The sequence below is a fragment of the Aptenodytes patagonicus genome, chromosome 11 (genome assembly GCF_965638725.1).
Source record: "Aptenodytes patagonicus chromosome 11, bAptPat1.pri.cur, whole genome shotgun sequence".
Classification (NCBI taxonomy): Eukaryota; Metazoa; Chordata; class Aves; order Sphenisciformes; family Spheniscidae; genus Aptenodytes; species Aptenodytes patagonicus.
In genome coordinates, this window is record NC_134959.1 from 24877556 (window position 1) to 24893309 (window position 15754).

Consider the following 15754-nt stretch of genomic DNA (forward strand, 5'->3'; position numbering starts at 1 on the left):
AGTGTAAGATGGAGAAGTCGCCAATCAAAGGGACATTTGAAAACTGACTCAGTATTCCTGTCTGTTGCTCTTCAGTCTGGTGCATGGTCAGTTCTTCACTAGAAACTTTAGTTATGAAAGGCCAGAATTCATCGATTTTGATGAATGCTGGCTAACTCTAAAAGGAAGCAAATGGGAAACACCCAAATTCCAGTTAATAGTTTGCAGAACCAGTATTTCTGCCTCTGGAATTGTCTTTAACTCAAAGTTCTGGCATGCGCATTGCCACTCTGCTCAACCTTACAGGTTTACAAATATTGCTACTCCAGGCAATAATACAAAGAAACTTGTATACGTCTTTAAACTCCAAAAAGAGCATTCCTGACACTCCCTGATAGTACAGGGACCTGATATGAACATGGAAAGCCAAACTGTCTCCAGCATATTGGAAGGAATGTAACTCTGTCTTTGGTAAGACAAAGCAGAGAAAACAAGGATTTTTATCGTGGAGAAGGCAGAGCCAGAATGCCCTGAAGCAGAACTGTATGATATAGTGACATCTCCAGGTCCTGTTAATGGGAAAGTGGACTGAAGAGACCTAGACCCAGTGCCAGGCACCCATGTGCCTGCACAAGCAAGAGTGTATCTGTGGATAAGCTGTGCCTTTCGGGAGTTCAGAACAGATGGAAAAGAGCAATCTTGAGTAAGCTGTGCTCTTTGTATCTTAGTTCCTACTCCTACCGAGCACACCAAGTGCGTATGGAAAGGTCCTCAGTGTTAGACAATGTGTTTGTATAGTTCTGCAAAGGTAAAAGCACTGTATGCACTCAGAAGTTTGCATTGCATGTCTAATCACCCTGAAAAAGACAAATTCACTCTTAAAATAAGTGTCACTTAGAGCTATAAAAAGATATAATAAGCATTACACCTGATCTTTTTATGCTGCAGCCATTTAATGTGTTCTCCTCTCACTTTGAATTCTAGAGCAGCTTTGGTTAAACAAGATGACCATTGAATTGCGATGTTATGGTGCTGCTGAGATGTGTACACCACCCAAGCTAGAATGGGAGGTTTTGGCTGCAGGAGGTGACGGGTCTTTTGTTCATGAACCTGGTCATCAGCAGTCCTTGGATTTCAAATCCAGCTGGTAAAGTTTCTAATTTTTAAAAAAATCTTACTACTTTATTTGCTATGTTGTCTTGCGCTCTCTTGTTAAGTGTTTGTCTGGTTTTCCACACAAGCCTCAAGTAACCAGTCTGAGCAGCATGAATGTGTCAAACCATTCTCACTTTTTCAGCAGGAATGACCTGTCCAGTGAAACACTACATAGTCTAAAACAGTTTTGGCATTTATTTGGTTGCACTGGTTAACTCCCCAAATAATCAGTTAGTGTTTCAGGACAGCGGTTTTCTAAAGTAGCAGTCTCATTATATCAAGTTATTGTTGACTTTCAATATAATTTGAATTTGGCTTAAAATTGACAATTTCCTAGTTCACCTTAATTTTTTTGAGTGCCACAGTGCAATAAGCAAAACCCCCAAAATAGAATTCTAAGGGGAGGGGGGGGAAATCAATCTCTGCTTTTACGAGCCCATTTTATTTCACCAAAGAATGAATTCCAGATTTACAGGACTGACTTCAAATAATATTAACATAGTAACCAGAGCATGACTTCAGGCTGAAAGTACTGAGTTTTTCAGACTGTGACTGTATACTAGCAATGGTGTTTTCTCTCTCTCAAAGACAACTTAGGTGATAAATACCTAAATAAACTCCAAGCACTCCATCTTAACTTGTATTTCCTACTTGAACTGTTGCACGTGGCTCTGAAAGCTTGTCTGCTTTTTCCAACTAGACTGTATGGTCTGGTACAAGTGTTACTTTGCCTGGATTAAAGCAGCTGGGACTCTTCAATCTGTAGAGATGCAAGCTGAGGCAGAGCTATTCATTGTTTTTGAAATCATGAAGCAAGATGGTAAAGTTAATGTTGTTAGACAAACCCTGCAATATTAGCACTGGAGAACACATGCTGGAAGTGGTAATAAAAACTGAGATGACTGTCTACCGGCCTGAGGTTTTAACTGACAGATCTCTGTAACATGAGATTGAATATTATAATGGCACAGTGACCTTTTTTGGCCATTCCCAGTACACATGGCCAAATGCTGAGACATCTCAGCATTCATTTATGAGACCAACTGCCACCTCTTCTGGCATGAATGTTCTTGATCCTTCTTTTTGAACAGTTACATTTTCATTGTTATCGTCTCCAAATGTCTGCTGCTAATCAAGGTTCATTAAAAAAAAAAAAGGTAATGACAATAACTGACAGAGCAGGTTATTAAACAATCATCCGCAACAGCCTGAAGTAACAGACACATGACAGAGAGCAGGCTGCTATTGTGCACTAATAATGCATCACAAGTTAGAGTGCTTAACATGATTCTCTCAGGTTTTGGTGCCATCCGGACTCAAAATCCTTTGCATGCAGCAATGTACAGGTAGGACTGTCAGCTGGTTTATATAGTAGATACACACTTTAAAGCAAATTTTCAGTGAAAATTTGATACTGTATAGAACCTCTCTCTTCACCATTTTCTACTTTTAGATGTTTAGTATACTCAGTATTACAAATAAAAATCAAATACAAACTAGGCCTTTTATAAACTATTTTAAAGCATTTCTAAAACTTCAGAACGTTGCATCACATTTTCCATCACATTTGCACTACTAAAATGATTTTGTTTTTTTAAGTTCCTGCCACAGTGCCAGATCAGTCATTCCCGTCTGCTTTGCTATCTAACTTTTCCTAAATGCTACCCGCTTTGCTACATTTTCAGCTCCAAATTTTGCTATCAATTTATTTCTGACACATTCATCATCCTTTTGCAATTCCAAATCATCCTCTCTGCTCCATACAGGGTACCCATCCAAGCGCTGCCCTGTCTGCAGAAAGTATAAAGTAGTCTCCACTTCACCAGTATTTTTCAGAAAGGCCTGTGTAACAGTGAACAGGTCCATGCTGAACTTCTCCATGAAGTGCTGCATAGTTTTTACTACTTCTCCCACCACATCGGAAGAATAGCAAGTGCTTGTTGGTCTTTCTTCCTTTTGTAATTGAGTGTCAGGGAGAGCAGAGTCCTCCGGTCCGGTTTTCAAACCAGATGCTGCTTCTCCTGGGGACTTTCCCTCTCCATCTTGTATAGAAAGTTCTTCTGAAATGTCCGAAGTGTCACTTCCTGACTAAAAGTAAGAGAAGCAGTCATCAATTAGACATGGTATTTTCTGGCAGGCTTCCTTTATCACTGCTACCCAACCACCTTCCACTGTGATTCTACAGTATATAAAAAACTCAGAAATTACTAGGCATAGTAAAATTCAGTGACTGAAGTGAAGCCGTATGTGTTAATGAGGATATACAAGATCAGAGAAAAGCATGAAATATAAGGGAGAATTTGAACAAACTAAGTATAAAAGGCAACTGTTAATGCAACTGCAGGAACATTTTATGCCTAAGGCGAAAGGATGACTTCCATTTGCCAACACAGCTTTTAATGTGACAACACTGTCACGTTAATTTCCTCAAATTAACTTGGGCAGGGAGTCAAACTGAGAAAATATGCCGCTGCAAGGCACCATTCATCATAAGCCACACAGTTCACGGCTCACATGATGCTCCCATTTAGCCACAGCAGAAGGGATGTCATGGTACAAAGTCATTTAAGAAGTTAATTACGAGTTATTGTTCTACCATTTTGCGACAACCAGGAAGGACTACTCTGAGCAGCTTGCTCTCAGTGGCGCTGCGGTGTGCAAAAGCAGCTGCAGCAGCAATGCTACTCCCCGTGCCGGCCCTGGACGCTTACCTCCGTGCTTTCGAACTCCCGATTAGCCGCCTCGAAAAGACCCGTGCTTTGTGCGGGCTCCTCCGTCTGCTGGGGCTCTGCGGGAACACGCGGGCATCGACTGCCGGGCCGCGGCAGGGCCCAGGGCCACGGTCGCTCCCGCCCCCCCGACCATCAACCTCCTCTCACCCCTGCCGCCCCCCAGCCGCTCTGCCCCCCGCCGCCAAGCCCCGCCGGCTGCCCCCAGCTCACCCCCGAGTAGCGGCCGCAGGGGCCGCAGGTGCCGCAGGTAGCGGTCGCGCATGGTCTGCCAGCTGTGCCGCGTCAGGCCGGCCCGCTCCAGCTCCTTCCAGAGCGCCCGGCCGCTCGCCCGCGCCTCGCCCCGCCCGCGCACCGCCCGCAGCAGCGCTGCGTCCTCCGCCTCCGTGAAGGCGAGGCGACCGCGCGGCGAGGCGGCGGGCAGCCGGAAGGGCTCCAGCGGCAGCCGCCGGTTGCGCTCCACGCACTCCGTCACGTACTCGGTGGAGACAGCCCCGCCGGGCGCCGCCTCGCCAGGCTGCGCCAGGAGCACGGCTCCCGGCTCCTGCACGCGGCACAGCCGCCCGCCGCCCGCCAGTACCAGGGGGGCCAAACGCAGCTTGGCCAGTCCGGGCCGCACGTAGAACCGCATCGGGCTCCCATCGTCCCACAAGAACAGCGACCGCGAGCGCGCCACCACCTCGCCCCCGCGTTCCGCCATCGCCGCGCCGGGCGCGCAGGCGCGGGAGCACCGGAAGGGCCGGCTGGAGCTGGGAAGATGGCGGCTGCGGCAGAGCGCGTGTGTGAGGCGGCGGAGACCGAGTCGCGCCTCAGCAAAAAGTGAGGGCGGGCGGGCGTGTGTGTGGTGCCGTGCCGTGCCGTGCCGTGCAAGAGAGGCGAGGCGAATGCCTGGCTAACGCCCGGCTAACCCGGTGCGTGTCTCCTCCAGGGGATCCGTCGGAGCGCGCCATGCTGAGCCCCGCCGCTGCGCGGCTCCGCGGCTGGGCCTGGAGGGCCGCGCCCGCGCTCCGATGGCGCCAGGCACTTCATGACCAAAGCAGGTCGGTTCTTTGCGGCCTGGCTGGGCCCGCCTCTTTCCTTATGAAGCCCCGGCCGGCGGGTCGGGAGCTGCGGGAAGAGCCGCGGCGCCTGTGGGCCACGGGGGGCCGGTCCGGGCCGCGAAGGCGGCTTCGGGAACCCTGAGTAGCGCCTGACTTTTTTCCGTGGCGAGTTTGCCTTATTTCACTTACATGCTACTTGGGGTTGCTAGGCTCTTATGTATAAAATGGCCTGCGGAAGGCCCTTGGGCACACAGGCACACATCCTGAAGGTCTGTTTATGTAATGTTTAATTCAGTTTTAACTTTCTCTGAGTATTTGTATCTCATAGGAGGTGAACTAAAGGAGTTCAAACAAGAAAACGTTTAAACATGCTTGAGGGTTATTTTGATTTTTGGGCAGAGTAAGAGGAATGACAGGGTTATTTGTACAGTAAGCTTTTGGCAGAATCCTACCAAGTGTTTCCCTGTAGAAGTATCGGAGTACCTGCTGCATCTGGTTTCCTTCTCTTTTGCAGTGAGCTGAAGAGGCGTTTAAAGGCTGAGAGAAAAATAGCTGAAAAAGAGGCAAAGCAGAAAGAGCAAAGTGAAAAGCATTCAGATAAGCCTTCCTTGGCTTCTGACTCTGAGAATAACATTGGTGCTGATGAGGAAAGCTTGGATCCAAATGTGAGCATCTGGCTTCATGCTTATTACTGTTCCGAGAATAAATGTTATTGATTTTTTTTTTTTAATTCAAGGGGAACTAAATGGTTAAAAGGGGAGAGACCTACATATTCCTATGTAAGGGCAGCTGTGTTTTAATTTACAACCTGTAAAATATTTTCAGTTTCTAACAAAATCATTTGGTTGTGTTTGTTTCTGGTGACAGCAATACTACAAGATCCGTAGCCATGCAGTCCAGCAGCTGAAGGGCACCAGTGAAGATCCCTATCCCCACAAGTTCCATGTAGACTTATGTCTCTCAGATTTTATAGAGAAGTACAGTCACCTGCAGCCAGGAGATCACTTGGCAGACATTACAGTGAGAGTGGCAGGTAAAGGCTTATCTGGGATACAGAAAGATGGTCTGTTGCTTTGCTAAGCCAAGTCTTAGCTGCTTCTGGTGATGGGGTGGTCTCTTTTTGAATTTTGCCCATCGCCCATTACTCGGTCATGAAGTCTGTAGCAGTGTTAGACTATTCAGGACACGTCCTTTCAGACTGAGTGGACCTGTGCAACATCTACAAGATCAGGTTGTGATATGGGCTCCAGGACCCAAAGTTCATATGGTCTTTTGTGCACTGGTATTAATTTTGAGACTTAAGGTATTAATTTTGAGGCTTCTCTTTCACAGTTAGTGATCAGTTCAGAGCTGACGATCCTTTGTCCAAGTGATAATACTGTGGCTTTTGCTGCTATATCCTTTCTGCTAGTGACTCTTCCTGATGTCCTGCATACTTTGATATTTAGGTCGAATCCATGCAAAGCGTGCCTCTGGAGGGAAGCTGATTTTCTATGATCTTCGTGGCGAAGGAGTCAAGCTGCAGGTCATGGCAAATTCCAGGTAAGTAGAGGTATTCCCAGTAGCATTCTAAACTGAGCTGCGTTCTGGGGGCTAGAGGTCTGTATTTGGGCATTCTATTCCTTCATCTCCTTAGGCTATTCGTCTGTGGGTTGGCTTAGGCAGCCAGGTAATGTTTTGCTTAGGATGTTGTGGTTGGTTTCCCTGCTAGAAGAATCCTTTTTTTAAAGGATTTGGTCTGGGGAGAAACTTGCAGGACAGTTTGGAATGTTGAATTTTAAACAAAACTGCTTATATTGGTTTTGTAATTACAGGCTCTACAAATCTGAGGAAGAGTATTTCCGTATTAACAACAAGCTGCGTCGTGGGGACATAATTGGTGTAGAGGGGAATCCTGGGAAAACAAAGAAAGGGGAACTGAGTATTATTCCTTATGAAATAACTCTGTTGTCTCCATGCCTGCACATGTTGCCTCATCTTCACTTTGGCCTGAAAGATAAGGTACTTGTCATACCTGTCACTCTTGGGAGGCAATTTGACAGATAGGTCTGAACGGATGACCTTTTATATCTGCTGATGGTATCCGTCAACAAATGAACATTAGTTTTGTTTTGGTATTTTTTCCTTTGGCAGCATATTTTGTCTAGCTTGTTCTAAAGATATTTGTTCTTTTCAGGAAACTAGGTATCGTCAGAGATACTTGGATTTAATTCTTAATGATTATGTGAGGCAGAAATTTATAACCCGTGCAAAGATCATTACATATATTCGGAGCTTTCTAGATGAGTTGGGCTTCCTTGAGGTAAGGCTTCAGTGTTTATTTTTCTCTGCATACTGAATGTGTTTAGAGCTTCTCACCTTCAAGGATGCTTTATATTCAGGCTCATATGCAAAATATTTACAGAAGTGAGAATAATTACCTCAGCACGGTGTATTTTATAAGTTTAATGTAATGAGAACCATTCCTTTCCTCTCTTTTTAAAGTTAAGACTATTCCTCAGTTGGTGAGGTTATGACTCAGGAAACTTTTGTCAAGGTAGTACTTCAAACTACTGCTGCCCTTTCCTTATTTCAGTAAATTAAGGTGGAAATAACATCTCTGAAACCGTGTTTTGCCTGTGGAAGTAAATGCAGGTTTTACTTCCCGTAAGTACAATCAGTTTTATCTTAAGATCTATTGTGGAGTAGCATATGAGAAAATAATACTAGCTCTGGTCTCTGTTGCATCCAGATTCTTGGTTGTACTTTACAGTTAGCAAAAAGATTAGACCTTAATGTAGTTTATTTACTAGTATTTATCAACTGAATCTGCAAAAGCTGCCAGTGGGAGTTTGTTGAGAGCAGTGGGAATCCGAACCTGTGCTATGTCATCTCTGTCGTATGTATGATGGCTTTAATGTCTTTCTTTGATTTGTTTTTGTTTTTTTCCAAATAATTCTTAATCTAGTACTTACAGATTTTAGTGTTCTGATAACTTAATCAAAAAGGACCATAAAAGTCCTTCTCAATTTATATGAAGTTTTGACTTGTTGTTGGAATAATGGAGTAAGTTGCTTAGGCTTGGTGAGAATGTTGGGAATAAAATAAAAGGCAGAGAAGTCAGGGAATGGCCTACTATACAATAGAGTGCAATCTGGAGGTACATGAATCGCACAGTGCTCGATCATACCAGTACTCCATATGGCACTGTGTAGTGTCGTGTCATGGACAGACATTAGTTAATTTTGAGAAAAATTAGCCAAACTGTCATGGGTATTGTATCATGTTCTTCAGCTGATTGTCAGGGTTTGTTAGTTCAGTCATCATCAATTCAACTTTATTTCTGATTCCAGTACTGTCTGGGATGCTGACTGCTTTCTGTTTTCCGCAGCTCAGCTTGTTTTGTGGTATAGATCTATTTGGAGAATCCCATTAAATACTTGTTTAGGGAGCTATATTAATTCATAGCCGACAAAATTTTTTCTCTTTTTTAAGTCCTAGCTGCATCCTTGTTCGCTTTTTATCACACATTGACTTATCTTTTTTTGCCCTGACCTTTGTTCTTTCACAGGAGCCCTGAGTCTCATTCTGTTTCGTAGAAGCATTCCCTTTCTGTATGGCTATAGGTAGTTCTGTTGTGAATTGTGAAATTCTGTTGTGAAAATACCTGTTTTCATGCTTCTGGGTTAGTAATGGGGCATTAATTCTTGATGCTAAGATGTGAGAATATGGACAGGTATACTGAAGTTCTTTGTGTTAATGTGAAAGCCAAGCTGGTTTGTAAGCACAGCAGTTTAAACGTGGCATATCCCACAGAATCAATTCGAAAATTGTTTAGCTACTTCCACCAGTTCTCTGTGTAGGGGGCCAAGTTTTGAGTTGTAAATCATTCTGCTACTCCATTTCTCCATCATTTTCAGCTACTTCCTCTTTTCAATGTCAAGAGACATTGAACTGAAGTCTGTTTCTTACGTAGTCAATAATGTATACTACTTGAAGCATAACTGGTCACCTTTTAAACATCTAAGAAAATGCAGCTTCTGTGAAAGAAAATTTGTAATGATTTTAACTAAATCAATTCACTGAAGCCTGCAGCGGATTGATTTAATTCTTTTTTCTGCGTGAAATTGTGTATCTCTTCAGAAATTAATTCAGTTGGACTCCAGTATTCCCCATACATATGGAAGATCAGTAACAGCTTTTTATCTAAAGTGAATGTTTCCATGTATCCATATATTCCCAGCCATTCTCACCACCAAATAATTTTGAATATTCCAAATGTTAATAATTTTAGTTTTTCCCCAAAAAAGCAATATTATTAAAATTGTTTAGGTTTTGCAAAATTTGCAGTATCCATGGCATTTCATTTCTTTCAGAATCACTGCTTTACAGCTTTGCTACAGAGACTGTCCTAAAGAATTTACAGCATAAACAATGATTTGGAGAAGATACTGAGGAAGGCTGATACTTTTCATAAGTTTTATGAAACAGCTCGCTCTCTTACCAAGTGGATTTTATCGTAGAATCACAGAATGGTTTGGGTTGGAAGGGACCTCTAAGGATCATCTAGTCCTACCCCCCTGCCATGGACAGGGCCATCTTTCACTAGACCCGGTTGCTCAATGCCCCGCCCAACCTGGCCTTGAACACTTCCAGGGATGGGGCATCCACAGCTTCTCTGGGCAACCTGTTCCAGTGCCTCACCACCCTCATCGTAAAACATTTCTTCCTTATGTCCAATCTAAATCTACCCTCTTTCAGTTTAAAACCATTGCCCCTTGTCCTGTCGCTACAGGCCTTGGTAAAAAGTCTCTCTGCGCCTCTCTTAGAAGCCCCCTTTATATATTGAAAGGCCGCAGGGAGGTCTTCCCGGAGCCTTCTCTTCTCCAGGCTGAACAACCCCAACTCTCTCAGCCTGTCTTCACAGGAGAAGTATTCCAGCCACCGGACCATTTCCGTGGCCCTCCTCTGGACCCACTCCAACAGGTCCACCTCTTTCTTGTACTAGGGACCCCAGAGCTAGATGCAGTGCTCCAGGTGGGGCCTCAGAGTGGAGTAGAGGGGGGGAATCCCCTCCCTCCACCTGCTGGCCACGCTTCTTCTGATGTAGCCCAGGATACAGTTGGCTTTCTGGGCTGCAAGTGCACATTGCCAGCTCATGTCCAATTTTTCACGCACCAGTATCTCCAAGTCCTTCTCTGCAGGGCTGCTCTCAATCCATTCATTCCCCAGGCTGTACTGATATTGGGGATTGCCCTGAGCCAGGTGCAGGAGCTTGCACTTGGCCTTGTTGAACCTCATTTTCTGCAATGTAGAGAGGTGATTTTGTGACAATGCCACAGCCCAGTTCCTGGCTTTGACAACATGAACCTAGCAGGTTCACATTTATAGTAAATATGAATGATTCTTGATAGCAACAAATAGTTTAAGTAATTTGTCTTCACTGACTGCATGGGAGAAGTGCTCTTTAGTGCAGAATTGTTTTCGTATACTGGAATGTCAAACAATAAATGAAATACAGAGATTTTTCATCAAAGCTAGCTGTGGTTTGTTTGCTTGATCTACAGAGTTCTGCTTTGGAAACAGACTAGACGAAAGCAGGGCATTGAGGTAGGAGCCTGGAAATATTTATGCCACTGTTAAATCAAAATTTTTGTTATTATTTTACAGATTGAAACTCCTATGATGAATATAATTCCAGGTGGAGCTGTGGCAAAACCTTTTATCACGTACCACAATGAACTGGATATGAATTTGTATATGCGAATCGCTCCAGAGCTTTACCATAAGGTAAAAATACAAGTCCCTCATGGCTAAGCCTACATTCTCCAGACTGCTGTGACCTTATTCTAAAAAAGTAAATGTAGGTAAAACGAGGATTATTCTTGAAGAAAGGTGGACTCATTGGATTGGAGGAAACAAAATGTATCTTGCATGAGATCTATAAGGTCATGTTGCAGTTGTGTGCATTTGAGCTCTCTTTAGTTCCTTTGAAAAAGTTAGTGTGTTTACTAGAATTTCTGTTTGTTTAGATGGTGGTGGTTGGAGGCATGGACAGAGTATATGAAATTGGGCGTCAGTTCCGGAATGAAGGAATTGATTTGACTCACAACCCTGAGTTCACAACTTGTGAATTCTATATGGCTTATGCAGACTACCATGACTTGATGGAAATTACAGAGAAGTTGCTTTCAGGTGACGTATACAATATTAATTAAAAAAGAGTAAGAATCTCTAGAAGAATTGCATATTATGTGGCATACTCTTCTTCTAAACTTCAGGTTCCTTTTGTAGGAATGGTGAGACACATTACTGGAAGTTACAGGATCACTTACCATCCAGATGGTCAAGATGGACAGGCATATGAGATAGATTTTACCCCTCCCTTCCGGCGAATTAGCATGGTGTATGATCTGGAAAAGGTTCTAGGAGTGAAATTTCCACCAGCTGAATGTTTTGAAACTGAAGGTTAGATGCTGAGTGTGAATGTCCTATAATTCTTCTTTAACAGAAAGAGGGCAAAAGGTCTCGAGTTCTCAGCCTGCAGTCTGTCAGCTGCTTTTTTGAGGTAGTACTAACACATGGGATTGCTTTTCTCTGGTTTTGTCTGTTACCTAAGAGTCCAGAAAGAAGCCTTCACGCCTTGCAGTCTTTGGCAGGATCTGACTCTTTTGCCTCTTCCTTTGTTGAGTATGTGTGATGCTGTATACTCAAGAGGCATGATCTGGGGAGTTCTTGATCTGTTGAAGAGACCCAGGTTTTTATTTTTTATTTCTTCTGTCTTTTGTGCAGTTGATTCTCTGTGCCTGTGATCATAGGTTAGGAGTATGATTATTTTGGGCTTGCTTCAAAATGTGCGTATGTGCTATTTTATTCGTGGAATCCAGAGCCATAAGGAAATGAGTTCATACACTTTTCAGTGATTTCCCCCCCTCCCCCCCCCCCCAGTTTTCTTTTTTAACCAGCAGTTGTATGGGGTTGTGCTTAACTGTTGTCAAGTTTCTGAAATATAAAATAACTTATATTTTAGTGTAAACTGATTAAAAACAAACACTGTTTTTGTAGATTGACATTTAAGCTCATGTTTTCCATGGTGTATACCATTAAGACCTTATAAATCACTGTAAGACACGTTGAAGCATGCAGAAAGAAGAAAAAACGTGGTTGCCTGGGTGACTTTTCTAATTTTTGTCTACAACAATTTCAGAAACTCGCAGGTTCTTTGATGAGCTTTGTGCAGAGAGAAATGTTGAGTGTCCACCTCCCAGGACAACAGCCAGGCTTCTTGACAGAGTAAGTAAAGGTGTGGTTTTATAATCCTAATGTCTTTGAGGATCTATCTGTATCAACAGAAGTCTCTTCAGAGCAAAAGTTTAGCTGCATCTGGGCAAACACGCTGAAATGCGCTTCAGCTATTTCTGTATCACAGTGAGAAAACTTGCTGTGTCAGAATCTTTTCGTGTTGTCTACACCAAAATGTAGTTTACTGATGCCTGCTTAATGTGAGTGCTAGAGAATTTTGGTTTGATAACTGGTCTCTTGTGCTTAAAGCAGATCAGTTTTGTCTGTGCATTTGTATGTACCTTACCAAACTGGTAGGCTTACCATATAGTTCTTCTGTCAACTGTATTAAGTCTTTTCCTTTGTACCCAAAATAGGACCTGATAGCTGTTTTTCTGCTGCTTTTCCTATTGGCCTTTGCTGTAATGTCCAAATTGAATTACGTTGTTATTTTTTATACAGTTTTTGCCATGTCATTTTTCTTATCCAACTAGGACGTACGCTCTCCGTTAGTGAAGACATTACCATGATCAGGAATTATTAGTTGGGAAACTTTTCAGCTTTATGGTACCTTCTTCAGTAGTGAAGAGAAGGAAGTAGGATGTTTGGGGAAGGCAGTGCTGGGAAAGTGATACTGTACTCTACGTAATTGTTTTGCTTTTGTTTTTGCAGTTAGTTGGTGAATTCCTGGAAGTCACGTGTATCAACCCTACATTCATCTGTGATCACCCACAGATCATGAGTCCTCTAGCCAAATGGTAAGAGTATGAGACACAGTCAGTGTGTAACTCTTTTAAATGCTCTACTCCTACTTTATTAAAAAGAAAAAAAAAAAGGCAAGCAAAAAAAAGTCACGTATGTGAAAACAGATTTTGATGTTGTATACGAGTTTGTGAATTCTGACACCAACCAAGGCAGACATTGGTTCCTGAGCTGTGAAACCTGTCATCCGGGGAAGAGGTGTGCTTAATAGTTGTAGTTTTGACAGCTGTTACTGCTAAGTGTGGGCAATCCTCCTGAAGTAATGTATGTGCTCTTTGCTCCTCTAAGGATGTTTATTTTAAGGTATGGTTGTTTTGTCGTCTTCACATAGGCATCGCTCTCATCAGGGACTAACAGAACGCTTCGAACTCTTTGTAATGAAGAAGGAAGTGTGCAATGCGTACACAGAACTTAATGATCCTTTCCGTCAGCGGCAGCTTTTTGAGGATCAGGCCAAGGTATGGTGTCTTGCTCATAGTGAATCAATGATATAGGCATGTAAGCAATATTTCCCATGTCTATTCCAAATCTGTCATTACTCCCTACTGCTGAAAAGGGTTGTTACTACTCTGAGCAAGTGTTTCTCACTCAAGTGAAAGCCTGTCATTAAAAGTTAATTCCTTTTAAAGGAACCTTGCTCTCTAAGGTAAGCAAGTCCAAACACTGCTGTTGATTAGTTTTTTAGTAGTGCGACTTTGTTTTGGAATATCTTCCCTTTTATTCTACTTGAAGTACTAATCTGAAAAAGAGCAAACATGCAAAGAGTTTTCTCTGTCTTGCTGAGGTTGAAAGTTATTTTTCCCCCATGAAGCATTTATGTAGTCAGACAACATTATACTACTAGGTTCTTAAATTTTCGTGTCCGGTAAGAGTTTGAATGGTGTGTAAGAAATAGCCTGATTTCCTGAACTGAGTTATTACTATTTTAAATTGGCTCACAGAATAGAGCTGCAGACTGGAAATTACTAGGCCTGCAAATTTATAGTACTAGGTTTCTCTAGATAAGCCTCAGAAAGGAGTGACTGAAACTGATTTTGTTACTAATTAGGTATATACATCCATGAATGCATGCGTGCCCACAAGAGATTGTGGTCAGATGATGCGGTCTGCAGAAAGAGTTTCTGTTCTTCCTGCTCTTTCTAATGGCTTCACGCTGCCTGAGAGGATTAAACAATTGTCAAAACCAGGAAAATAGACTTATGTTAACTAACTTACTTGATAGTAAGTTTCAAAACGTTCAGTCAGAATGAATAATATTACAGATTTCTTTCACCTTTGATTTGTTGTATATATGTTTGCTGCAGTTGTCTCTCATGATTATAGCCAGACTTTGCAGACATATGATTATATATATTGAATGAAAATTTGCCTGAAAATTTAATGTTAGGGTGGAGATTGAGGTGAAGGATGGCAGTTCACATTTCAGGATTCCAGACTCGGGCGGAAAAGTTTGCTTTAACAGTCTTTTGCAAAGTCTTCCTTGAAACTGTGAGCAAAAATGTTTGTTGTTGTTGTTTCAACACTTACACTTGGCATTTTCTAAATTTGAGAGGGTTGGCTTGTCTGCGTTTTTATTATTACGACTTTTGGCACTTGGAGGCTGTCAGGGTCAGCTGCATTAGTTACCATCTCTGCATAGGGTTTTTTAATCTTTCTACTTGAGGGGAAAAAAGCAATCCCTAAACTTTGTTTCATGGAGCAACTACTGATAATTCAAACAATTTTGCTTCTTAGTTGTTTCTGCAAACATTAAAGGAGGGGTTGCAAGCAATAAAGAACCTGAGAAGCCTTTGAAAGCAATTTATTCCACTGTCATCTGCTGCCATATGGCCCTGGAGATAGCTTTTACTGAAGTGAGGGGCCTGGGCCTTTGTCTGGAAAGGAAACTACAGATCAGAAAGGAATTGAGCCTAGAGCTATTTTGGAAGCAGCTGTACAAGTGACCTCCACAGTTCTCCGGGTGCCAGGATTCCTTCATCTGTTACTCACGCAGCTGTACAGGGCTTTGGTTTCATCAGTTACATGATGGCTACAAATACCGATACCCCTCCTTTTTGGTAGGGGTTAGCAGAAGTGGTACTGTCTCACTCTGTACAGCCCACCTTTTACTACTGATTTTCTCATTTAGGCAAAAGCTGCAGGTGATGATGAAGCCATGTTTATTGATGAGAACTTCTGCACCGCACTGGAGTACGGCCTTCCTCCTACAGCTGGCTGGGGCATGGGAATTGATCGCTTCACCATGTTCCTTACAGATTCCAGTAACATCAAGGTAAATGTTAGGCATGGCAGTGCCTACTGCAAGCTTTGTCAGAGAACGGGGGATGAGGTTCTGCAAAGCAGGCCATCTCTCTAACAAAACGAGCAACAGGCAGCGTAGCCATTTGCGATTCCCTAAGACGAAGCATTCCACCTCAGAAAAGCTCTCCTTTCTTGCGCTTGCCTAGAAATCTTGACAGAGCGTGCAGCCGGGGTGCGCGGCGCGGTGGTGCGCCGCCGCGAGCCTCGGCCAGCGCGGCGCCGTGTGCAGCTAGCGCCGCCCCTGGGGCGCCGGGCCCAGGAGCGCTCTCGCGAGACTTGCCCGTGGGGTCTCGCTCCCCAGGCCGGGGGGGGGGGGGGCGGCGGCGGGGCGGCCCTGGCGCCCGCTGACGGTGTCCCTTTTCGCAGGAGGTGCTTCTCTTCCCTGCCATGAAACCGGAGGACAACAAGAAGGAGGCGCAGCCCGACCAGCCTGCCGAAGGCACCTCTGTGTGAAGCCCGGGGCGGCGCGGACCGTGAATAAACGCGGCGCTGCCTGCCGCCCGTCTCCGTGTCTCCGTGTCTTTGTGT

General features: G+C 43.7%; 2 protein-coding genes across 3 annotated transcripts; one reads left to right on the plus strand and one right to left on the minus strand.

The window, feature by feature from the left end:
* Positions 1 to 1557: 1557 nt before the first annotated feature.
* On the minus strand, positions 1558 to 4590 carry TERF2IP (TERF2 interacting protein). Its single transcript, XM_076348775.1, has 3 exons — positions 4077 to 4590; positions 3846 to 3922; positions 1558 to 3222 (listed from the first exon to the last, which is right to left on the minus strand). Exons 1-3 carry the CDS (start codon positions 4561 to 4563, stop codon positions 2779 to 2781), a joined length of 1008 nt encoding a protein of 335 aa, XP_076204890.1. The 5' UTR covers positions 4564 to 4590; the 3' UTR covers positions 1558 to 2778.
* On the plus strand, positions 4582 to 15731 carry KARS1 (lysyl-tRNA synthetase 1). 2 transcript variants are annotated; one of them, XM_076348774.1, is made up of 14 exons: positions 4582 to 4682; positions 5418 to 5568; positions 5771 to 5936; positions 6352 to 6445; positions 6718 to 6904; positions 7080 to 7205; positions 10553 to 10672; positions 10915 to 11077; positions 11177 to 11350; positions 12090 to 12175; positions 12836 to 12921; positions 13257 to 13383; positions 15054 to 15197; positions 15593 to 15731. In XM_076348774.1, the coding sequence occupies exons 1-14, from the start codon at positions 4621 to 4623 to the stop codon at positions 15677 to 15679; spliced, it is 1773 nt and encodes a 590-aa protein (XP_076204889.1). In that variant the 5' UTR covers positions 4582 to 4620; the 3' UTR covers positions 15680 to 15731. The 2 variants fall into 2 exon arrangements, with proteins under 2 accessions (XP_076204889.1, XP_076204887.1); XM_076348772.1 differs by lacking the exon at positions 4582 to 4682 and adding an exon at positions 4698 to 4903.
* Positions 15732 to 15754: the final 23 nt, after the last annotated feature.

Bases quoted from the DNA above. Each gene is read 5' to 3' on its own strand.
- TERF2IP (XM_076348775.1), bottom strand. From the start codon at position 4,563: ATGGCGGAACGCGGGGGCGAGGTGGTGGCGCGCTCGCGGTCGCTGTTC. The intron at 3,923-4,076 runs GTGAGCTGGGGG...GTGTTCCCGCAG, and splicing joins CCTGCGGCCGCTACTCGGGG to AGCCCCAGCAGACGGAGGAG. The intron at 3,223-3,845 runs GTAAGCGTCCAG...TCTTACTTTTAG, and splicing joins GGGAGTTCGAAAGCACGGAG to TCAGGAAGTGACACTTCGGA.
- KARS1 (XM_076348772.1), top strand. From the start codon at position 4,812: ATGCTGAGCCCCGCCGCTGCGCGGCTCCGCGGCTGGGCCTGGAGGGCC. The intron at 6,446-6,717 runs GTAAGTAGAGGT...TTGTAATTACAG, and splicing joins CAGGTCATGGCAAATTCCAG to GCTCTACAAATCTGAGGAAG. The intron at 11,078-11,176 runs GTGACGTATACA...TTCCTTTTGTAG, and splicing joins TACAGAGAAGTTGCTTTCAG to GAATGGTGAGACACATTACT.